Here is a 25,088-nt window from a genome sequence, read left to right as displayed (position 1 = left end):
GCGTGTCCAGAGCCTGTGCTCCGCAACGGGAGAGGCCACAACAGTGAGAGGCCCGCATACCGGAAAAAAAAAAAAAAAAAAGTCAACAAGGACCTACCATTGAGCACAGGGAACTCTACTCAATATTCTGCAATAACCTATATGGCAAAAGAATCTGAAAAAGAATGGGGATATATATAGAATACATATGTATAACTGAATCACTTTGCTGTACACCTGAAACTAACACAACATTGGTAATCAACAGTACTCCAATATAAAATAAAAATTAAACAAAAAAAGAAAGAAATGGTGAATCAAATGAAAGGTAGCAGGGACCTTGCCCCTGGAGGGGTTATTAAGCCAGGGGACTGTTTTTCCTGTCATTGATTGGAAGCTATTGAAGAATTTTTAAGTAGGACAGTGATTTAAATGTATACGTATATATTATATGGATGCCTGACATCAGTGTAGGATGAATTTTAGAGATCGAAGACTGGAGGAGAAAGGAAATAGGTAGGAGCATAAGAGAAAAATCAGAAGCATTCTCACAGGGGAAAGCAAGCAACATAATTTATTAGGTATGCAAGGCAATGCACTAAGGCTTTTCCATTTCATCTGCATAATAAACAAGTATTGCTATTTTCATTTGTACGAGACTCTCGTATAAGAAACTTACTTAAGGTTACAACAGGTACTGGGTGGCCACATTGGGATTAAAGCTGATTTTGTTGTCACAGGAAGGACCAAAACAAAACAAAAAAGCCAAGCCTGTGATGTTATATATACATTCAGAATTTTTATTTCAAAACAAAGAACCATAGTAACAATAATAGAAAATCCGTTTGGAAATTATTCACAATCTGGTCGCTGAGAAATGGGAAGACTTCCACACTGCATGACTGCCAAGCCACTGATTCTGAGGAGCCAGAGTGGAGGTGCAGTCAGAGGAAACTCAGCCGTTCCAGCAAAGCCCCACCCCATGGCTCTGTGAGTTTTTATCCAAAGGCTCAAGGACCAGAGGGAATGGTGAGAACTTAGAACCAAAATACTGGCAACAGGCAAGGGTTTGGCTAAAGGGCCTGAAATATGTAAGCACCAAAGAGGGAGAGGGAGATCAAGTAACACATGAAAAAGGGAAGAAGGGCCCAATCTCCATTTCTAAAAATACTGGGTAACTGGAGGGGCGTGGAGGTGTCCGTGGCCTCTGGCAAGTGTAAACCCCTCCATCTCACCTAACTCTCTGAACTGCCCCAGAGTTCGAAGCTTCAGTTTGTTTCTTACTGCCTTCAAAGAATGCCTCCCTCTCCCCTGGGACTCCCCTCCAGCACCCCCCAGAGGCACCGAGTCCCGAGGTCACACTCTTTCCTATCTCCCCCAGTTGTCGGAGCATGGAGTGAGCCCTCCACTCTCAGTCTCAAAATTTAGGGAGTTCTCCCCTTCCTCTCCAACAAGGAAAGGCCGCTAGATAAGACTGAACTCTAAAGTTTGAAAGAAAACCATAGATTCAAATTCCACCCAGCAGAGGCAGTGTTATCGACATACATAGGAATTAGTTTTAACACATTCTACCCAAAAGGGGGCCTTAGGAACATAGAGGAAACAAGTTACCGATAAACTACTTCCACCCAGAGCAAGGTGACAGTGCACATACACTCACGCTCAAGTGTGGGCTCCACTACACATCCACGCACACTGTCAAGTGTGGTCTGTGGGAAAGTTCAAGTCCCTGGAAGGACACTTGACATAATACTATGGTAACATGGTAACAAGGGTAACGTGACATGGTAACAGATATAAACGAGCATGAGATGACCCTAATGTAACAACGTACTTCAACTGAATAATAATCGTTCTGGAAAAATCCTCTCCCAGAGCTGAGGTTACAAATTCCAAGGTAGCTATGAGCATCTCTGAATTCTTTTAAAGCTATGGCTTAAAACAAAATAAAAAACAACGTCTAAAATCTTCTAAAGAACAAACTGAAGAAATAACGAACGTCTACCAAGAACCGATATTTTGGCTTGTTCATTTGGAAGGCTCTCCCACCAGATGATAGGAGTTAAAAAAAAAAAAAAAAAAAGTGAGTTCACTACAAAGAAGACGTTTGGTCCAGTGAGGGGAGAGAGGATTTCTAGAAATAACCATCCCTTCTCTGGACTCCATCCAAAATTAGAACCCATCAACTACCATTAACTACAAAGCCCATCTAAGTGATAATCCTAGATTTCAAGTAATACTACGTATAATCTTCAACAAAGGAAAAAGTTCCAAAGGAAACTAATAGCTTCTTTATACAGGCACATGACTTTTCTGAGAAATTTGAGTTTTCACCTGAAGGACTGAAATTGTTAAGAGGCAACATGCAAACCTCGCACACCACGTCATACACCCTCCAACAATGCATCACATTTCTCCCTACATTCGTCCCTTCTTATTGCACCTTAACCTCCTCAGTATTAAATCTTCCACCCTAGAACCTCTTTAAGCACCTCCCTCTAACCTCAATTTCCTTATGCTTTCATTATTTGGTAAAATTATTTTATACTTACAAAAATAAATATTTATGCACTAAAACCAGAAGATAAAATAAATAAAACTCAAGTTAATTTGCTCTGCAGAGCCGTATGGAAGTGAGGAAGACGATCTTATAGAACCCCTCTCTGCTCTCCACAATCTTACGTGTATCTGCTTCCTGGTAAGTCGAGGTTGGAGGAAATGCAGCCTCATGCCCACTCCCCTAAATGCCCTCGAGAGGCAATAGTAGAGCCTAAGGGAGCAAGAGCTGGCAAAGTTGTCCTATGCAAAGCAGCCAATCCCTCCTGAAATGAAGGCAGGTTCACTTGGTCTCTCCTGAACAGAAGAGAATGTCCAAGAAATGAAATTTTTAAAAGCCTTTGAAGGTAACAACTAACCCCAGCATTGGGATCCTCTGAGCGCCCAAGAGTGTGTGGGATGAGAAAAGAATTGAGTAGCAGCATTCAGAAACAGTCCTGGGTTACAACCTGATGAGGTCTCTCCCTTGCTTAGGGAGAGGTTACTTTTTCATGACAGGAGGGAGGTGGGAAGGAGGCACTGCTTAGACGTTGGTGTCCTTCGTGGGCTGGATGCTGTTCATCTCCACGATGGGGCCTTTCTCACCTCGGTTAGCCCCCGGCACCTGCCCTTCAAAGGCTCGTGTAATTTCCTCAAAAGTCCTGCCACGAGTCTCAGGGACTTTGAAGAAGGTGAAGATCCAGAAGATAACAAGGAAACCCGTGAAGACAATGAAAACGTAGGCTCCCAGATAGAACTAGGGAAAGGACACAAAAAAAGGAGAGTCGGTGTAAAAATCTGGTCACTGATAAACTCCAGTTTCCCTCACAATCGTATTTCCAATAGGCCTGAAGCCATAACCCTTCTAGACTTCATGAAGACAGTAAGGTTTCTTCAGAGACTTGTTTATGATTTCATTGGTAACTTACTATATTTCTCTGCAATGTTTTGTCATTCCTTTTCCTAGTCATTGAAGTTAGCTGTTTCCAAATACCTATTGAGTATTTTAGGCCTTTTGATTATGAGTTTTAAGATCTGGGTTTCTGAAAGACTCATGGAAACTGGGAATGCATTCTAGATGTCCACTGCTGGTTCCTTTACTTAACAAATCAGCTCTAGGTCATTTTATAATAGGACCTACCTCATCATTAACATCATAAAGCCATTAATGCTAAGCCAAATGATGGATTTTAAATATTGGTTTGGAATCCTAAGGCTTATTATTACCATTCTGTTTCTAGGCAGAACTATGTATTAGCTGGTTTCAAGATGGGCTGGGTGAGTTTTAAGTTACTTACTGCAGCTGAGGGGAAGAGCAGTCCAACCAAAAAGTTGGAGGTCCAGTTGGAACAACCAGCCACTGCCATGGCAGTTGGGCGGGGTCCCTGGCCAAAGAGTTCAGCCACGATAAACCAGGGAATGGGGCCTGGGCCAATTTCAAAGAAGGCCACGAAGAGCAAGATGGCCCCAATACAGATAAAGCTCATCCAACCATAATTATCCTACGAGAAAGGAAAAAAGTAAAGTTAGTATTAGAGACAGCATGCCCCAGGCAGCATCCAGCTTCCCAGAGATGAGGACTGACTAATAATGAAAAGTTCCTTCTGACCCGTGGTATAAAAGAGTTACTGGACCTAGAAGCCTTAGGTCCTTGTTTCTTCTTTTTTTTTTTTTTGGCCTCACCATATGGCATGTGGTATCTTAGTTTCCTGACCAGGGATTGAACCCGTGCCTCCAGCACTGAGAGTGCAGAGTCTTAACCACTGGACCACCAGGGAAGTCCTAGAAGCCTCGGGTCTTTGAAACCTAGCAGTGTGATCACAAATGTCATTCTGCACTGAGACCATTTTATCAGCTGTAAAAGGGGAATAATGACCTCAAGATTTCTTTAAGAATTAAATGAGATAATGTATTTTACAAACTATATGTTATATAGATATAGGGATTATAACAATTTAATTATCTCTCTGATAATCCACTTGTCTTAAAACCCTGGGCATGTTGCCTCTCCCAAATGTCATTTGTATGATCTCCAAACCTCAACTACCCACCCCCTCTCCTTTCCGTACCACCCCCTCGTACCACCCCCTCCCACCCGCTTCCTTCGCAGAGAGCACTCACCTTTAATAACAAAGAAATCGTCATGAGGACGGAACAAAAAGCCATCCCTCCAAGGCCTATGAGGTGTAGCGTCCTCCTCCCTGCCTTTTCTACCAGGAACACCTAAAAGAATAAAAAAGAAATATCTGCATTCCCTTTCATGAAAGCAACTATATGAGCTCTGGAATCTGCCTGACCAACAGCAGGATACCTGTTATAGTCACACTTCCTCTCTTCCGGCTTCAAGTTAAAAGCATCCTACATAATCCACTCTATACCTCCTCTTGCCCATCCATTCCCTATTTGTTTGAAGAGTGAAGACTGTTTTACCCATCATTCAATAGCCCTTTTCCCCCAAAAGGAATTAAACGAAAAAAGGTTTAACTAAATGACAGAAGGAGGGTGTGGAAGGACCTGCAACCCATCCTTGAACGTGTGTAGCAAGAATTCTTCTCCCAGCTCAACAATGATCAAAACATCCGACTTACAGACACCACGGTGAAGATGGTATTAACCACGCCTGCACCAATAGTGGCATAGATCGGCTCCTTGACACCTGCATCTTTGAAGATTCCTGTCGAGTAATAGAACACCTAACAGGGAACAAAAGATGCAACTGTGAAATACAATTGTGCATAGCAGTTACATGGAACCCTCCAAAAAATCAACTCAAAAAAGTCCCAGAAGTTAAGGAGTACTTCCCAGGGATTTTTGTTCAATCTTTTCTGCAAAAGGAATGATCTTCTGTTATCTTATCTCTATTCTCTTCTTCAATTGTCTTCAATTCTAGCTACTTATTTCCACATTTTTTTCCTTCTAACTATGCTTCTTCTTACTGCTCCATTTAGCCTCTTCCTTAAGTTTACTTTAGTAACTTACATATAGAGGCTTAAGTCCCTTTAAGTTTTTCAATTACACTTTTCCAATAGACTTACTCCAACTCCCACCCCGACCAACAATGACAGGCATTGATTGATGTCTCCACTTGATAGTGAAGAAACTGAGGAGTAACCTCAGCCTGATCGTGATTTAGAAGCAGAACTTGGGCTGGAATTCCAGGGACTAGGTCTTTGCAAGTGTTTTACAAACTAACACCAGCTATTATTTTAATTGAATAGACACTATTAAATAAACTACAACTTAATGTATACTATTTTTATTATTTGCTCAACACTGTGCTACTACGTAGGGCTGCCACAACTACCACAGCTAAAGAGATGTCAAAACACTGGTCTCGGGCTTCCCTGGTGGTGCAGTGGTTGAGAGTCCGCCTGCCAATGCATGGAACACAGGTTCGTGCCCTGGTCCAGGAAGATCCCACATGCCGCGGAGCGGCTGGGCCCGTGAGCCATGGCCGCTGAGCCTGCGCGTCCGGAGCCTGTGCTCCGCAATGGGAGAGGCCACAACAGTGAGAGGCCCGCGTACCGCAAAAAGAAAAAAATAAAAAAAATAAAAAATAAAACAAAAAAACCCCACTGGTCTCAGACCTCAAGATAACAAGGGAACAGGATCTAGATCGCTCAGTCCCTCAGGTTTGGTTTAGGGGTTTATGATTTCACCCAGAGTACCTGCCCTCGTAGCAGCCAGTATTCATCAGACTTTTTGATGAACATGTGCTTCGACAATGGGAGTGACCGTCTCCAGAAACAAGTCTTCAAATCCCTACAACCTAAGATAGAAACTATGTATATTTTCCAAAATAAGATTCAGGCTGAGCTCTTGGAAACTGAGATGTGGAGTGTCATCCTCATTGAAAACTGCTGCTCTAGGAGAGAAGCGTGGAATTTAAAAAAAAAAAAAAATTGAAGAATATTTAATAATATAAAGCTTGTGAGGAAAGACGTTTGAACAGTTAAAACTAGAGATGAATAGCTATGCCAATTCTCTTCCTTATATAAAAGCTCACATATCAAAAACCTAGCACGTATATACGCATCTCAAGCAAACTTCTTACAGTAAAATCTTGCTGCCTGGTGCCACGGAGCTAGGCCACATCATCTTACCTAAAGGCAGTTTACTCTGCTGGGTAAACACTATCCAGCCTCTTACCCCTCTGCCTTTAAGGGAAATTAGAAAACATCGTTTGTTCAAAGGTAGGCTGGAAAACTGACTTTCACACACCATTTCCTGAAAGGGCGGGGGTAGGGGCTGGGGGATGGGTAGGTCCGGCTGGCAGAGAACTCATCTATCATTTGTAACTTTCCCGGGTGGTTTTTTCTGATCCTGTTGTGCAGGGCTTCGACTCGGGGGAGGCAAGCAGGCGCCTGGGGTATAGAATTGAAGAAGGCGGTCCGTCTCAGGACACGTCTTATATCTGGACACCTCACTCTAGTCCCAGCCTCACTGTTCTGGAAAGTCTTGAGAGTATATTTGATTACAGTGGTTTTTCAAATGTGGAAATTTGAGATTGAGATCCATCAAAACCACCTGAGAGGCTTTTTCAAACTATCTTTCCTCCCAAGGTCTGATATGACAGCCTCTAAGTCCTCAGAAGATGCACTGCTATTTCAAACACAAGTATCCTTGTGGTGCGTTAGGGAGACAAGGCTAAGGACAAACTTGGTATTTTGGGTTATCATGTATTTTGCAAAACTCTTTGTCATGAAATGATTTGATCACACTGATCACATTATGATGGGAAACCCTCAGGGCGTGAATCAGTACTTAGAAGGGGGACAGGGGTGGGTGTTCTTCATATCCAAATCTTTTATCTGCAAAAGGATAGGTGTAGGAATACCCTCTCTGCCCACAACCAAAACTCAAGAGCAGAAGCTGATTTTTGCATAGAATACAATGGCTACCTGCCCACTGCTAGCTTCCATTTTGCCTCACACTTAACTATCATAGTCACTATTCTAAGTTGTAAAAAATATAGAGAATGATAAGCCCAGCTCACTCTGAAGTTGTCTGTGTGCCCACACACCTCCTAATTGCTCCCCAGGGCTTTACACTGATTTTAAATTGTACAGTCCTGGGAAAAAACCCAAGGTATATCAACTCTCAGATCTGCTTGGATTATATGAATTACGTTATTGCTGATAACATCATGTAATAAGACAGATCAGAGTTAAAGAGGACTGAAAATTTTTAAAATGAGTGGTCAAAAAAAGAGGATTAATAAAAATTGACAAATTGTGATACTCTGTGTATTAAAAAAAATCTGGAAGAGGACAAATGTTAACTATAAGTTCCAAGGCTAAGGGTGACAAACTTTTAATTGAGTCTCTCATCTTTCCACATGGAAAACATGAACTATAGATAATTTTAAGAAATAGAAATTCCCTGGCAGTCCAATGGTTAGGACTCCACGCTTCCACTACAAGGGGCATGGGTTTGATCCCTGGTTGGGGAACTAAGATCCAACCAAAAAAATAATAAAAAATAAATAAATAAAAATGAAAAAAATGAAAAAAACAAAATGGAAACCTGGAGAAAGAGCATTTTTTGAGAGGCTGCTCTGTGGCAAGCATTGTGAGGGACCCCTGGATATAAAAGAAGGTGAGCAACAGCCAATGCTATTCACCTCTGGTCAGGTGTTTTAAGTGGAATACTGTAGGACACGTTTGACATACAAGTGGGCACTCACAGCATTGATCCCCGAGAGCTGCTGAGACAGCTGGAGCATGATGGAGATGATGATGGGCTGTCGGTAGCTGGGGGCTCGGAAGAGCTCCACCACAGTGACTTTTTTTTCCTGTGCCATCCTTAGACTCTCATCTTTCATCTCTTGGATGTCCTGAGCCACATCCTGGGTGCCCCACAATCGCTGGAGAACTGGTGAAAAGCATGAAGAGGAAAGGTTAATAATAAGGTGCTGTCCCGAATTCCTTTTCCCCATGAGACGGATGGGAAGAAGCCGCCCAGAGGAGCCCCGCATCTGGCGGCTCAATCAGCATCTGGCTTTAACTCGCCTTCTCACCCCATCCTTCAGGGGCTGCAAGTTTCTGACTTAAGCATAATCAGACAGGGAAAGGAGAGGACAGAAACCAGATCCAATGTCCTCATCCTAAAACAAACCACAAGCCTAAGATTCCTGCAGTGAAGGTGTGAAGGGTACTCACTCTCCTTAGCACTCTCCTCTTCCTTTTTGTTAATGAGCAAGAATCTAGGACTTTCAGGGCAAAATGGAAGGGCGGCACATTGGAGGATGGCTGGGATGATGGTGAAGCCCAAGAGCAGGGGCCAGAGCTCTTCAGTCCCCAAGATGGTTTTTAGACCAAAGATCTAGAAACCGGACAAAGAAAATACTATAAATTCCATACTTTACAGGCTACACGTTGATTTAAAAAAAAATGTTCAGAAGATCATCTGTTCTTTTATCACGGGAAAAGATAGTCTACTACTTTGTCTACCCTGCCTGCTTCCTTAGCCGTCTGGGAACTATAGTAATATTAATTAATGTCTGAAACATATATAGTTGAATATGTGCCAGACATTCTTTTTTTAAACTGAAGTATAGTTGATTTACAATGTTGTGTTCATTACTGCTGTACAGCACAGTGATTCGGTTATGCATATATATATATATATATATATATATATATATATATATATATATATATATATATATATTCTTTTCCATTATGGTTTATCATAAGATATTGAACACCGTTCTCTGTGCCAGACATTCTCTTGACTGTCTTCTCTATGTAAATTCATTTAATGAGTTGTGAAACTAACATTCAATAAGTTCTAGAGTACCTGGGCCACCAGGATCCCAATAACGATGCCCAGCTGGTTGAGAGTGCCAAAGGCCCCCCGCAGGGCAGTGGGAGATATCTCTCCAATGTACATGGGCACGAATCCTGTGCAGAGTCCACAGAAGAGGCCAATAACCAGTCGGCCCAGGATCAGCATTTCAAATGACCCCGTTATTTTGCAGAACCCCATAAGGCAGCCACCAGCGATGGCCAACAGGTTGACAATAAGCATTGAATTGCGCCTGAAAGATTAAACAAAAACAAGGGAAGTTAGCAAAGTAGACCCGATCTCCCCCTTCTTCCCTAGTCATTCTACTCTTCTCCAGGCTCATATATCTTTTGGTCTAATTTTTCCACTTTCTAGTATCAGAACATATCTGGTTGCGATAATCAAGATCAATGGTTCTTACACCTCAGTATGCATAAAACTCACCTAGAGAACTTGTTTAAGATTCTCCCCTCTACGTCCTAGCTGTAGGCTAGGATTTTAGCAAGCACTTTAAGGCCAGTTGTTCTCAAAGTGGTCCACAAACTAACAGCATCAGCTAGAAATTTGCTAGAAATTAAAATTGTCCCACCCTACCCCAGACTCATCATTAGGCCTGAATCTGGGTTGGAGCCCAACAATCTGTGGGACTAGTTTTCCCTTGATGGGAATTTGAGGTGCTCTCATTCAAATGCATCATCACCTCCCTGCTTTAAGCCTCAATACTTGTCCTCAATGCAACCAGTACCGACCCCTTCCTTGCCCAGTTTCTGATCAAGACCTGCCAAACCGGGACTTCCCTGGTGGCGCAGTGCTTAAGAATCTGCCTGCCAATGCAGGGAGCACAGGTTCGAGCCCTGGTCTGGGAGGATCCCACATGCCGTGGAGCAGCTAAGCCCGTACACCATAACTACTGAAGCCCACACGCCACAGCTACTGAAGCCCACGCGCCTAGAGCCTGAGCTCCGCAACAAGAGAAGTCACTGCAGTGAGAAGCGTGCGCACAAGCAACGAAGAGTAGACCCCGCTCACCGCAACTAGAGAAAGCCTGCGCGCAAGACCCAACTCAACCAAAAAAAAAAAAAAAAAAGTATTAATACCTGCCAAACCGGTTGACAAAGAGTCCAACAGAAAAGGAGCCAACCATACCACCAACGGAGAAGATGGCCACAGACAAGGACCATATGGACGTGAGTACCACCTCAGAGGGAGGGTTTTTAAACCTCTCTTGCAAAGTGTAATTGAGAAAGTCCTTTATGATCTGCAAATTAAAATGGTTGGTGGGAGAAGAGACCATTACAACTGGATGAGAAAAGAAACAAACATTGGGGATCTTCCCCTCCCTAAGAGAACAGCATTACAGTTACTTTCTTGGTAGCAGATCAAGGGAATAAATAGATGGCAATGGAAGAGACAGGTAACACACTGGAGTTAATGTTACCAGCTCTGATAAGAATAATTTTTTATTTGTCCTGAAAATTCCAGTAGGTAGTAGTACTGATGTACTCTTGTTCAGTGACTATCCCAGCCACCCTCCCGCCCTGAGACTTTGTAACTAACCCCTAAGAGATAATAAAGGAAGTGTGTCACCGTAGGATGAGAGGAAGAATGGGTACAGTCCAGGGTACAGGGAGCCCCTGAACCTTTTGCCTTGATCAATGATTCAATTAGACCCCCACCAATATCATTCCCCCTCTAGGTCTTAGCCAAGCTACCTACCAAGTCTGTCTAAAGTTGTTAATTCTGGAAACACTACCTAAAGGCATAATTATCCTATTCCAAACTCGAACTGCCTGGCACTCACCACCTCAGGAGCATTGATGACTCCGGTGTTGTAGCCAAACTGGAAAGAGCCTATTGTAGCAATCGTGACGGCAAAGATCAGAGGGGCGGTGACCTGGTGGGGGAGGGAGGAGAGAAGAAACAGTCAAAACTCTTGATGAATGATTGCCTCTTATTAAGGAGATGTACATATCAGGAGAACTCAGCCTGTGAGCGGTATGAAAACAACAAAAACTTAGCGATTTAGATAATCAATGAGGAACACGAAAGAACTGAAGAGCTTATCTGGAAATACATAGGTGAACATATAGAGTAAACTTGGGGAAAGTGGCAAGAAAATTTGGGAAAAGGGAGACGTTAAGAGAACTGGATTAGTCAGTTTGGAAGCATTCAAAAAACAGCCCCAGGTAAGAGCAAGCATAGAACTGTGCTCAGGAATAGAAAAAATTGTGAGGGCAGAGTAAAATGCCTTAGGATTGCTAAGAACAATTGACTCTGGAAACAGCTAGATCCAGCGTACGCTCACCCGTACCCCAGATTCCACAGAAGCCCGAGTACTGGTGGTGTGTCGTCATCACCAGGCTGCTCTTAACTGCATCACGTAATCTACAGGATCAACCTACTGTATCCTTGGTCCCATCTGAAATTCTTCCCGTTCACTTAATAATGTACTGCTATCCCCCACCCACCCACCAGGGGGCGAGCACAAGCTCACGCCCAACCCCAGATGGAGACATTTTGTGAGGGGCTGTGCAGTAATCAACCCAGTCATCACTCACCTTGCTGGGAATAATTCCAGTGGGCGTAATCTTACTTTCCACCTCAAGGTAGCTCAATTTTTACGCCTGAGAACCCCAACCCTTCCTCATCTTAAACTCCTTCCCTCTCAGGTCAGACAGTGGCAGGCCAGGAGTTTCAGTTCCCCAAATTGATGTTGCCTCCCAGGCATCTAGTACCCCTGAAGCCCCGCCAGGGCTTCCTCTCCTTTTAGTAAAATCCTCTCCTTTTACTAAAAACCTCTTCTTTTTCTCCATCATTTACTATTCTTGAGGGCCTTCCCACTTTTTCATCCCTTCTCTTATTTTCAAGTAAGTTACCTTAGTGAATGAAAATACGTTTCTCTCTACAGATATTGCATCCATAATAAAAATAATACATTAAAATATTGTGCATTCACAATCAACCACAACAGGAAGGACAACTGGAATTCTCTCTCCTTAGTATCCAGGGAATCCCATAGGTCATAGAACAGATGGCTGGACACCGACCCAGGCCCCAAAACAAATCCCAGGTCCTTTCAAGGTCTAAGGCGTCCAGAGAAATCCTCTTGCTGCTTCTCAGACCCACACTTGTAATCAACACAACCAAGCAGCCCCTGATCCCCTGAACACTCAACCGGTTTCACCCTCACATTCTCAGTAGCCTGTAATTGTATTAAAGAAAGAAAAAAAAAAACGAGAAACAAATATAACTTCTCCAGGTGACTTTCCCTACCACAGGAAGGTGAATCAGACGGGGATAAATCCTTTATAGGAAATGACATCCACAGAGAACTGGTGGAACTGTGGCAGTGCAGGCTGGGGAAGAAACGGAAAGGCTTTATTTAAGATGGCTAGGTGACTCCGTATAAAAGAGCACAGCCATCACCATTAAGGCTTGCCTTCCGGAGCGTACCCCAAACAAGCAAAAACCAGTAACTGTATGGTTCTTACCTTCGCTCTCCCCATGGCCCTCAATTAATTCCTTTCAAGTCTTCAATAAAGATCTAGAAGTGGGATTCCAGAGACCCCTCTTCCAGCCAACAAAACCTCCAAAAATGTCCTTCTCAGCAGCAAGTCTTCCGGCAGGTCCTCGGTACCGCTCCAACGTCTCCTCACGCACCCTTAGGATGGGCACCTACTTAAAAGCTCCGCAAAGGGCGGAGCCTGGGCGACAAGCCCCCAGCCCCACCCAGCCCCCGCCCCCAGTGATCTCCGGACCTCCCGGAATTTTGTGACCTCAAGCTCTGCCCCCACCCTAGACCACACCCCCCCATCTCTTTAAAACCACATCCTCCACCCTCCCTACTCCGTGTTTTTTTTTTTTTTTTTAAGCTCGTCCTCCTTCCCTCTTCTAAGAGCAGCTACAGCCTCTTAGTTTCACAGACAAAAATGCTACCAGAAAAGCCTGGAGGGAGGGCAGATACACTTTATGTTTTGCTCTCGCAAGGGCTCAGAACTGAATCAATCCGTAAAGAGATGAGAATAAACGCTATCTATAGAAGGCAAAGTCGAGTGGGTGCTACCATATGAGAGTTAATGGTGTTTGACGCAGTGTAAACAGAAGCTCTTCCTAATCCTATGAATTTATCAGCTGCTCTTTGATTGTAGACTGTGTCCACAATCTTGAAGGGGAGGGAAGGACAGTCTGAGAGAAGGAAAGCGAGTGGAGGAAGAACTGGAAGAATTTGGGGCTTTGCTTGTCCTCTGATGAGCATGCTCTCTCCTGGGAGAAAACCTGAGTGTCTAGGAGCCAAACCAACTCTCCTGGGCTGCAGAAAGCAGAGGATCGGCTGCCCATAGGACACAATCCAAATTCCTGAAAATACGGCATTCACCAACTCCCCACCCATTCTGAATTCTACCCATTCTGTGGTGTTTTGCCTCTAGTCTCGGGTTTACAGTACCTCGAGAGAGGACAATGATCAAATTCCGTTAAACAGGTATTTGCGGAGCACATACTACCCATCAGACGGATTCATCAGTATATAGGACAAAAAAGTCCTGGCCCTCTAGGAATTTATGGTGCTTCTCTTCTTCCACTTAAAACATTAAAAAGGGAAGAGGCCAACCGATTCTTACACAACTGGAGTTCATTAGCCATATCCTATTCCTTCTGGGCTGTGAATTTCTTGAAAGAAAAGGGTGAGATAAATATCTGATTTCTAAGCCATACAAGCAAAGTGAGCAAGATTGATTAGGAGAAGCAGGTAAGAAAAATGTGAGCACAGGAAGATGAAGGAAAATAAAAGGAGAGAGAAGTGCTCCTGTGTGAGAGGTAACGAAGGAGGAAACGTTCATTGTAGGTAGAGTTGGGTGGCTTTGCTGGGGGGAAATATCAGTAGTCAAATTCCTAATGCCTATGAATCTGTAGCCTAGCAGGCCCTGCAGGGAGAGAGCGGGTGGGGTGCGACAAACCGGTAAAGAGGTAGAATTATGCTAGAGGAGCCACTGAAGAACGTACACCTTCCTTTGGGGTTTTGGTTGGGAGCCTCTTATTCAAACTGGCACTACTGGACCTGAAACAGACCCCATCATGTGGTCTTTCCTGAAATGAGGATTTTTAAAAAAAACTGAAGTCTATAACTGACTTACATGATTATATTAGTTTTAGGTGCACAACATACTGATTCGATATTTTTATACATTACAAAACGAAACCACTAAATGAGAATATTTTCTAAATCTCGTTGTTAGCTGAGAGAACTGGCGATGAGTGAAACGTGACAACCAAAAAAACCTTCCCTGAGGTCATTCCTCCCCTCCCCCACTCTCCCAATCTTCCAGGAAACCCTGAGCCTAGAGGCCCCTTTAGTTACCACAGCAACTGAATTTAGCAGCCAAAGGACAAAATATCCTGTATGGCAGCGCTGCCAATAAACATTCAATCTGAGTCATTTATGTAATATTAAGTTTTCTAAGTGGCAGCATTAAAATTTTTAAAAGAAAAACATAGGAAACAAGAATAATTAATTTTAATAATTATTTTATTTGACCTGATATAGCCAAAATAATACTATTTGAGTTTGATTAAATTACAATTGATTTATAAATATATTAAACTATAATTGACTAAATTATTTATAATCAATTTAAAAATTATTAAGATAGTTTACTTTTTTCCTACTAAGTCTTTGAAATCCCATGTGTATCTTACATCCCCACTTAGACTCTGTTTTCTACAGCTAAAGTAATATGTCATTCTAATCAAAACAACGAAGTTGTGTTTAACGGGAAAATATTTTAAATGAACTAAAATTAGCAATTCGATTCCTCAGTCCCACCAGCCATATAAGTGCTCAGCAGCCCCAGGAGGCTGGAGGCTGGACCCTGAAGCCTCACAGTGATGTGTTGCCCACGCGAGTCTTTTCTCCATTCTTTGACTTTTATTTATTATTTGTCTCACAATGTCATTCTTTTTCTTCTTCTTCTTCTTCTTCTTCTTCTTCTTTTTTTTTTTTTGTCCACACAGCTTGTGGGATCTTAGTTCTCTGACCAGGGATCGAACCCACAACTTTAGCAATGAAAGCACAGAGTCCTAACCACTGGACTGCCAGGGAATTCTCTCACAATGTCATTCTTGGCTCTAAATCACTGTCTTTTATTTCTCCCTCTCCCTTGCCTTAGAATAATTATTCCATAATGTTTTGCAAGAGTAAATGGCACCAGTGAAAGTAAAAAGTAGGTCTTTTTGCCCTTCATTTACTCAGAGCAGGCTCCAATGTAATTCCAGAGCACAGTTATTTTTCCAATACTTATTGAAAGAACAGATGAAATCATTGTAAAGGCCTAGGATTATACCTATCCCAAATAATTTGTGTAAAACCAGTGTAGTGAAACAATACTGAAGGGTCAAGATTTAGATGTCTGAAATCTGTAGGTATTTTCTGCTTGGTAGAAAAAGAGGGAGGGTGAAGGGGAGAGAGATCTGAAACCTGTTTTCTCTGGCTAAACTCAGTCTGAGAAAATTACCTTTAAGAAAGTTAAGCAGCTTAGAGGGAGAGAGAACACTTCTATCAATGTATATTTTTAAACGGTAACAACTGGAATTCAGCTGGATCTCAGGAATCTAAAAGTATGCTGAATATATTGAGATGAATACTCCTTGAGCAAGTGGGACTTACTATAAGTTCCTGCTTCTCAGAAACCAGATCAGGAACCGGACTTGTCCCCAAGGTGACAGGGACCTCCAAGTTAGGCAACCCTCACTGTGGGCCACAGATAACAGTTGTTCAACACGACTGTTTGCTGATGTGTTGAGGGGATTGGCTGGGGGACTGGGGTCTTGGGTGCACTTTGGAAGCAGGCACCACGAGATTCCAAGCTCCACCCAGGCTGGAGCCACAGCTCTGGTGACCAGTCTCCACGGAGAATGCCAGCGGAGGAAATGTGGTCGATAAATTTCAAAATGGAATAGGTTGGGGAGGAATGTTATGAAATCCCCACCTAATAGTTTAATGGAGGTCTGCTTAGAAGAATGGGAATGAATGAATCATGATCTGAAATCTCTTAGATCCAAATGCAGGTAATCTGCCACCGTGAATCTCAATCTCCTTTTCAGGTTGCCCTGTGAGAGGATGTTTTGTAATATGATAACCAAGCAGGAAAACAAACAGATCCCAAATCCTAAAACCAGGGAACAAAGGGCTGTAAACATATTTACCTTGTCAAAGTAAAGACAGGGAAAACTACCTCTTCAACAGAACAATGTAAATGGCATTTCAAGGCACAAAAAAAGCTGCTTTGAAGATATCCAGAGCTAATTCTACTCTTTGCTCATATTTGTAATATTCCTCATAAAGAACAAGTTTTGCATAGAACGTTATTTGTTAAGTTTCTTTTATTAGGTTAGGTGTAGATGGAGTTTATTTTGAATCTGAAAAAACCTTAGAAAATAAACTCTCAGGGTGAAGAGAGAAAAAATTTGAGAAATGTTGATTTTCCTGTCTAAACTGGGTTGCAACTAACTATTCATTATTCCAACTGATCCTGAAGGACCTAATCCCAGCTCCCAGATCCTTATTACTTTCTTCCCTCCTCCAATATTCAAAAGTTAATCCATCACACACCAGTGCTAGATGAATTACCTTAAATCAAAAATTTAATTACATCATCTCCTAATCAAGTAACTTGAACAAGTTATTGAAGAAGTCTAGATCAGTTCCGTCCAATAGAAATATAATGAGTCACACATGAAATTAAAAAATTTCCAGTAGCTACATTAAAAAAATGAAAAAAAAGAGTTGTCACTTTTAATATTATATTTTATTTAACTTAATATACCCCAAATATTCTCATTTCAACACATATTTAATACAAAAATTATTAGTAAGATATTTTATTCTCTCTCTTTTTGGTGTTAGATCTTCAAAATCCAATCTTCATTTTACACTTACAGCACATCTTAATTGAGACTAAATTTTCAACGATCAAGGAGAAATGTAGTCCTATTAATTAAGCTGTGTTTAACAAAAATATTTTACACAACTTAAAACTTTTTTTTACACTGCTTCAATTTGTTTTTAATTGAAGTATAGTTGATTTACAATATTATGTTAGTTTCAGGTGTACCACATAGTGATTCAATATTTTTATAGCTTATACTCCATTTAAAGTTATTACAAAATATTACCTATGTTCCCTGTGCTGTATAATACATCCTTGTCACTTATTTATTTTATACACAGTAGTTTGTGCCTCTCAATCCCCAACCCCTGTTTTGCCCCTCCTTCCCTCTCCGCACTGGTAACCACTAGTTGATCTCAATATCTGTGTGTCTGTTTCTGTTTTATTATATTCATTTCTTTGTTTTATTTTGTAGATTCCACATATAAATGATAACATACAGTATTTGTCTTTGTCTACACTGCTTCAATTTTTTTTTGCTTCAATTTTTAAATACAAACTTTTTTCCTTTAATGTTTCTTTTTTAATTGAGGTATAATTGATATACAACATTATATTGGTTTCAGGTGTACAACATGATTCAATATTTGTAAATACTGTGAAATGATTACCTTAATAAGTCTAGTTAACATCTGTCATCATACACAATTACAGAATTTTTTTCTCTTGTGATGAGAATTTTTAAAATTTAAAAGTTAGCAACTTTCAAGTATGCAATACAATATTATTAACTATAGTCGTCAATGCTGTACATCACTATAACTTATTTATTTTATAACTGAGAGTTTGTGCCTTTTGACTCCCTTCTCCTATTTTGTCTCCCCCAGAACTTTGCCTGTGGCAACCACAAATAAACTGTTCTCTGTACCTATGAGTTTTGTTTTTAGATTTTACATATAAGTGAGATCATATAGTATTTGTCTTTCTCTGCCTGACTTACTTCACTTAGCATAATCCTCTCTAGGTCCATTCATGTCGCTGTAAATGGCAAGATTTCATCCTTTTTTATGGCTGAGTAATATTCCACGGACACTTAGGTTGTTTCCCTATCTTGGCTACTGTAGATACTGCTGCAATGAATGTGGGGGAGCATATATCTTTTCTAGTTAGTGTTTTCATTTTCTTTGGATAAATACTCAGAAGTAGAACCACTGGATCATATGGTAGTTCTATGTTTAATTTTTTTTTTAAGAATTTGGGGATTAAAAAAAAATATTTATTTATTTGGCTGCGCCAGGTCTTAATTGCAGCATGTGGGATCTTCCTTGCAGCAGGCTGGCTCTTTTAGTTGCGAAATGTGGGATCTAGTTCCCCCACCAGGGATCGAACCTGGGCCCCCTGCATTGGGAGCATGGAGTCTGGAGTCTTACCCACTGGACCACCAGGGAAGTCCCATTGTATACTAAAGTTGTAGAAATATGTGGAAATTGCCAGGTGATGGAAAAACTGATGAAGTCCTTTCAGAGAGATGTAGAATCAAGACAATGGAACAACAGTACAAACAGCTTCAAATTTAACTGAAGCATTGCTTCCTCTAGAAACTTTCCTGATTCTTCAGTCTGCTCCTGCGTATTTTAATTGTCTTCCTTGTCTGTCTCCCTCATTCACATTTCCCTTAAGAGTAGGGATTTTGGACTTCCCTGGTGGCACAGTGGTTAAGAATCCACCTGCCAATGCAGGGGACACAGGTTCGAGCCCTGGTCTGGGAAGATCCCACACGCCACGGAGCAACTAAACCTGTGTGCCACAACTACTGAGCCCGCACACCACAATGAAGAGTAGCCCCCATGTGCCACAACTAGAGAAAGCCCGCGCGTAGCAATGAAGACCAAATGCAGCCAAAAATAAATAAATTAAAAATAAATAAATAAAGTAGGACTCCTGTTAAAAAAAAAAAAAAAGAGTAGGGATTTTTAAATTTTCTCCAGTCTCGGCTCCATATAGGGCTGGACATGTGAATAAACAACTGGATGAACGAATGAACAAATTAAAACTTATCAATACGAGTTCCTATTTGCTTGAGGAAGAGCACAGTCATGTTTCCTGACCACACAAACAGGACAAGGCTGGCAGTGGAAGTAAACTCAGTGAGTACATGAACCCATAACCAATTATGTGGGGTTCTTTACTCTACACGCCTGAGAGCGATCATTGAATATATAATATAGCACTACTGCAAGACTAAACCACAGACTATCGTGCTCATAACTGACCTTCTAAAATCATTCCACATGGTATGACGAAAATCAGTCCACATGGGACAAAATATTGACATCAGGATTGCTTTGGAAAATCTGGGGAATCTGGTCATTATGTTGATTTTAGAGTTCTCACCAACAGTCTGTAATTTTTTTTTAAATAAATTGATTTATTCTTTAATTTTTGGCTGTGTTGGGTCTTTGTTGCTGTGCACGGGTTTTCTCTGGTTATGGCGAGCGGGGGCTACTCTTCGTTGCAGTGTGTGGGCTTCTCATTGCAGTAGCTTCTGTTGTTGCAGAGTACGGGCTCTAAGCACGCAGGCTTCAGTAGTTGTGACATGCGGGATCAGTAGTTGTGGCTCGTGAGCTCTAGAGTGCAGGCTCAGTAGTTGTGGCACACCAGCTTAGTTGCTCTGCGGCATGTGGCATCTTCCCGGACCAGGGATCAAACCCTTGTCGCTTGCATTGGCAGGCAGATTCTTAACCACTGCGCCACGAGGGAAGCCTCTGTAATTGTTTAAACTTTTACAGTTTGTAAGTGCTTAGCACATAAAAAGATTTGATGTTTGTTGTATTGATTACAGAGCACAGATAGACACAATACTCTTTTTTTTAAAATAATAAGTTTCAATAGGACTTTAAACCTGCCAGCCACAGGCCCTTTCATTTTATCGTAGCCACTTTTGTTACTCAGATGCATTAAAACATTGTCTATAATTTTAACAGCTGATGTCTTAATGTTGACCAAAATTCTTTTTGAATTTCATTTAAAGAAAATTTTGTTGGGACTTCCCTGGTGGTGCAGTGGTTAAGAATCCACCTGCTAATGCAGGGGACACGGGTTCGAGCCTTGGTCCGCGAAGATCCCACATGCCGCGGAACAACTAAGCCTGTGCACCACAACTACTGAGACTGTGCTCTAGAGCCTGCAAGCCACAGCTACTGAGCTCTCGTGCCACAACTACTGAAGCCCGCATGCCTAGAGCCCGTGCTCCGCAACAAGGGAAGCCACCACAATGAGAAGCCCGCGCACTGCAATGAAGAGTAGCCCCCGCTCACCGCAACTAGAGAAAGCCGGCACGCAGCAACAAAGACGCAATGCGGCCAAAAATAAAGTAAATAAATTTTTTTTAAAAAGAAATTTTTGTTTTTGCCTAGTATCACTAGTCTCCAATGCCAGGATCCATTGTGGGCTGTGACTCACAAGGAGGGTAGCACTGGTGCACTGCAGCCGGCTCCTGAGAGCCAGTTGCGCACACTGCTTCCCAGCACTGTGTTCAGTGAAATCACGCAGGTAGCTAGACATCTATCACAGTGTGGGTATTTACACCATGGAAATTGGCAAATGCTACAAATCAGATTTGTTTTCTTTTTCCTTCTTTCTTTCTTGCTTTTTTTTTTTAAGCCCAGAATCCTAACCACTAGGCCACTAGGGAACTACCTTTTGTTTTCTTTCTTTCTTTCCTTTTTTTTTTTTAAAGCACTGATTTAACAGTGACTCCACTGAAAGTAAATAAGGCTTCTTAGAGAAATAACTGATTCCATACCTGGGGCTAAGAGATAGATAAGGCTGGAACATCTTACTGTGTCAGGAAGCATAGAAGTTTTCAAAGATCAATGTAGCCATGTCAGAAGGACACAGGAGCCGATTTAAAAGGGACTCCTACTGGCCAAAGTTACGATAATTTGGGCATCAAAAAGAGAATACTGTCTGAGGTTAACATATTGTAAAGCTAAAAAATCCATAATGATACCAAAAGGAAAAAAAAGGTAACATCAAGTAGTCTAAAACGAAAGTGAATAGAACGTATTTCTGTTAAATCTTATTATTCAATCATATTTTTTAAAATAAAGAAATAAATTTATTTATTTTTGGCTGCATTGGCTCTTTGTTGCTGTGCGGGCTTTCTCTAGCTGCAGTGAGCGGGGGCTACTCTTCATTGCGGTGAGTGGGCTTCTCATTGCCGTGGCTTCTCTTGTTGCGGAGCACGGGCTCTAGAGTGCAGGCTCAGTAGTTGTGGCTCACGGGCTCAGTAGTTGTGGCTTGCAGGCTCTAGAGCGCAGGCTCAGTAGTTGAAGCCCAGCCCTGTTGTTTCTTGACTGCTCCTCCCTTGTCTCTGCATCTCTTCCCTTCCCTGATTACCAAGTGTTTGAACCTCCCCTCTAGTACGCAGGGAAAGTCAAGAAACGGGGGGCACAGAAAGGCTTTCATGCTCAGGGGCCCCATAGGGTCCTGCTCAGTTTCAGTCCCACAGATTAAAGGCTCAGTCTCACAAGACTGTCCCCACTTCAGTTCCAATTGAAAGTCTGAGTTGTTACTTGTGCTTCTGACTGACTGGCTATAAATTGGAGGTTCCTATCACCCGTTTCTTGGGTTCAATCAATGTGCCAGACTGGCTCACAGAATTCAGAGAATGTTTACTTACATTTACCAGTTTATTACCCAGGATATTATAAAGTATTCAGATGAAGAGTGTCACCTACAAATTGGCACTTGCCATCTACCTCTACAAGGATCAAATTATGAGCTGCTGCAGGTGCTGACTTTTAACAGCCCCCTGAAAGGAGTTCAGGGTGGCAATCACAAATGAAGTACTCTGTGCTCTGGGAAAAAAACTGGCAGAACAGGTCTTCAGATAGTTAGATATTTTCAGGAGCCGATTTTATGAGCCCAATTCTTGCATCTCCTCATACCTAGAAAAGCACTAAAATCCTTCATGGTGAAGTCTGCTCCTAGTGACTAGCAGAAATCTTCTGCCAAAAAATATGTGCTGGCTTGCATGTACTTACCCTTCACCAAAATCACATATATACTGATCTTCCCCCTCACCTCTTTGGAGCAGTTTCTCAGAGCTATCTGAAATGCTGTCTCCCAGGCTATAGTCCTCATTTTGCCCCAAATCAAACTTAACTCACAACTCTCACCTTGTGCATTTTTTTTCTGTCAACAAGAGGTACATAGATAGGGCAAGGTCTGGAAAGATCCTAAGAGCAGAAACCTCTGTCTGCATGGAAATGGGATGCACCACACTCTCCAAATATGGAAATGATCATCAACCTGGAAACTCATCAAATCTCTTTGTTCCAGAGTTTTGTTTTGCTTTTTTTTTTTTTTTTTTTTGGCTGCGTTGGGTCTTTGTTGCTGCACACGGGCTTTCTCTAGTTGCGGCGAGTAGGGTCTGCTCTTTGTTGCGGTGCACGGGCTTCTCCTTGCGGTGGTTTCTCTTGTTGCGGAGCATGGGCTCTAGGCACACGGGCTTCAGTAGTTGCAGCTTGTAGGCTCTAGAGCACAGACTCAGTAGTTGTGGCACACAGGCTTCAGTAGTTGCGGCACGCGGGCTCAGTAGTTGTGGTGCACGGGCTTAGTTGCTCCGCAGCATGTGGAATCTTCCCAGACCAGGGCTCGAACCCGTGTCCCCTGCATTGGCAGGCAGGTTCTTAACCACTGTGCCACCGGGGAAGTCCCTGTTCCAGAGTTTTTGTAGAGTTTAACCTGTAGCTCCTCCTTGCCCCAACCTAGGGGTCAGTGGGTAGCGCTAAAAGTGTTAACCCTCTAATCGTTTGGTCTCTCTGGTGCCCAGCCCCATCTTTAGGCTATCCAGGGGCCGCACCCTGAATCACTTCACTGGCATAAATTTAGGTGCGTCCCAATGGGCTCCTTATGAATAACAGACATTCCTACCAGTCAGGAAATTCCAAGGGTTTTAGGAGATTTTATGCCAGGCATGGAGACAAAGACCAACTATATTTCTTATTAAATCACCCAGCCCTAGGAAACAAATACAAATGGTTATTTAAGAATTTATAAGTAGTTAGGTATAGTTGAAACATAAAGGTATATGTGGGAGAATAGTAGAAATAAGACTGACTCTTAGGCAAGGGAATATATGTGGTTTCTAAGAGCAAAGACTTCGGAGCCAGATTGCCTAGGTATAAATCTGGTCAATATCATTTACCAGCTATGTGTGTCAGCCTAGGCAAGTTATTTTCTCATTTAGAAAAATGGATTCTTTGTGTCTATCAGACTCATTAGTAGATAATGCATGTTAACTGGTATGGTAGTCGTTTTCCTTAAGTGGCTCAGTTTAACATAGTGTTTAATAAATGTGTATTAAATAAATTATATAGTATAGATTAAAAGAATCTGAAATCTTTCTAAAAATTAGTAATGTTAAAACTTTAATTCTGACAGCCACAGGTCCCTTTATATTTTACAGTAGCCATAACTTCAAGGCCTTGAACTTTTTGAGATTCTAAGAAATATAACTTTAAAGACTCCTGGCCCTGATAGAATTTTTCATTCTTTCATATTCTTAGGGATGTACACTTTCTAAGAATACTTAAAATTACATCCACTTAAATTTAGGGTATTACCTTTGCCTTTGACTTGAGGCTATATTTCGAAAATCATTCTACCAACATTCCCCTTGAGTCAGAAAATGCCTTCTAACTGGTACATTTATGTTTAGTTGTTTTTGTATTGTTCATGAATAAAATATATGAGCAAATATGATTGAATAGGGACTTCCCTGGTGGTGCAGTGGTTAAGAATCCGCCTGCCAATGCAGGGGACACGGGTTCGAGCCCTGGTCCGGGAAGATCCCACATACCGTGGAGAAACTAAGTGAGTCACAACTACTAAGCCTGCTATCTAGAGCCCGAGTGCCACAACTACTGAGTCCACGCACCAAAACTACTGAAGCCTGTGCGCCTAGAGCCCATGCTGTGCAACAAGAGAAGCCACCACAATGAGAAGCCTGCGCACCGCAACAAAGAGTAGCCCCTGCTCACCGCAACTAGACAAAGCCCGCACACAGCAACGAAGACCCAACGCAGCCAAAAATTAATAAATTAAATAAATTAATTAAAAAAAATAAGCCAAAGTCCTTAACAGACACCCCACCAAAGAAGATATGTTGATGGCAAATAAGCATTTGAAAAGATGCTCCACTCATATGTCATAAGGGAAATGCAAATTAAAATACCACTACACACCGATTAGAATGGTCAAAATCTGAAACACTAATAATACTAATTGCTGGCAAGGATGCAGTGCAATAGGAACTCTCATTCATTGCTGGCCTGAATGCAAAATGGTACAGCCATTTTGGAAGACAGTTTGGTAGTTTCTTACAAAACTAAACATACTCTTAACATATAATCCAGCAATCTCACTCCTTGGTATTTACCCAAAGAAGTTGAAACTTATGTCCACCCAAAAACTTGCACACAGATGTTTATAGCAGCGTTACTCATAATTGCCAAAACTTGGAGGCAACCAAGGTATCCTCCAACAGGTGAATGTATAAACAGACTGTGGTACATCCAGACAATGGAATGTTATTCAGCACTAGAAGGAAATGAGCTATCAAACCAGGAAAAGACATGAAGGATCTAAGGATCCTTCCCTAATGCCTCCCTAATGCATGTTAATAAAATAAAGAAGCCAATCTGAAAAGGCTACATACTGTATAATTCCAACTCTATGACTTTCTGCAAAAGGCAAAACCATGGAGACAATAAAAAGATCACTGGTTGCCAGTGGTTGAGAGTGGGTGATGAGAGGAGGGATGAATAGTTGCAGCACAGAGGTTTTTAAGGGCAGTGGAAATATTCTATATGATACTGTAATGATGGATACATG

General features: G+C 41.9%; 1 protein-coding gene across 1 annotated transcript; it reads right to left on the bottom strand.

Annotated features, from left to right (window-relative positions):
• Nucleotides 1–524: 524 nt before the first annotated feature.
• SLC2A3 (solute carrier family 2 member 3) lies at nucleotides 525–12,970 on the bottom strand. Its single transcript, XM_060111912.1, has 10 exons — nucleotides 12,795–12,970; nucleotides 11,105–11,197; nucleotides 10,401–10,561; nucleotides 9,316–9,556; nucleotides 8,676–8,838; nucleotides 8,201–8,388; nucleotides 5,103–5,207; nucleotides 4,636–4,737; nucleotides 3,813–4,016; nucleotides 525–3,271 (listed from the first exon to the last, which is right to left on the bottom strand). The coding sequence occupies exons 1-10, from the start codon at nucleotides 12,807–12,809 to the stop codon at nucleotides 3,059–3,061; spliced, it is 1,485 nt and encodes a 494-aa protein (XP_059967895.1). The 5' UTR covers nucleotides 12,810–12,970; the 3' UTR covers nucleotides 525–3,058.
• Nucleotides 12,971–25,088: the final 12,118 nt, after the last annotated feature.

The sequence above is a fragment of the Mesoplodon densirostris genome, chromosome 11, assembly GCF_025265405.1.
Source record: "Mesoplodon densirostris isolate mMesDen1 chromosome 11, mMesDen1 primary haplotype, whole genome shotgun sequence".
Classification (NCBI taxonomy): domain Eukaryota; kingdom Metazoa; phylum Chordata; class Mammalia; order Artiodactyla; family Ziphiidae; genus Mesoplodon; species Mesoplodon densirostris.
Note: the sequence above shows the minus strand (reverse complement) of the source record. Positions and strands in the feature narration are given on the sequence as shown.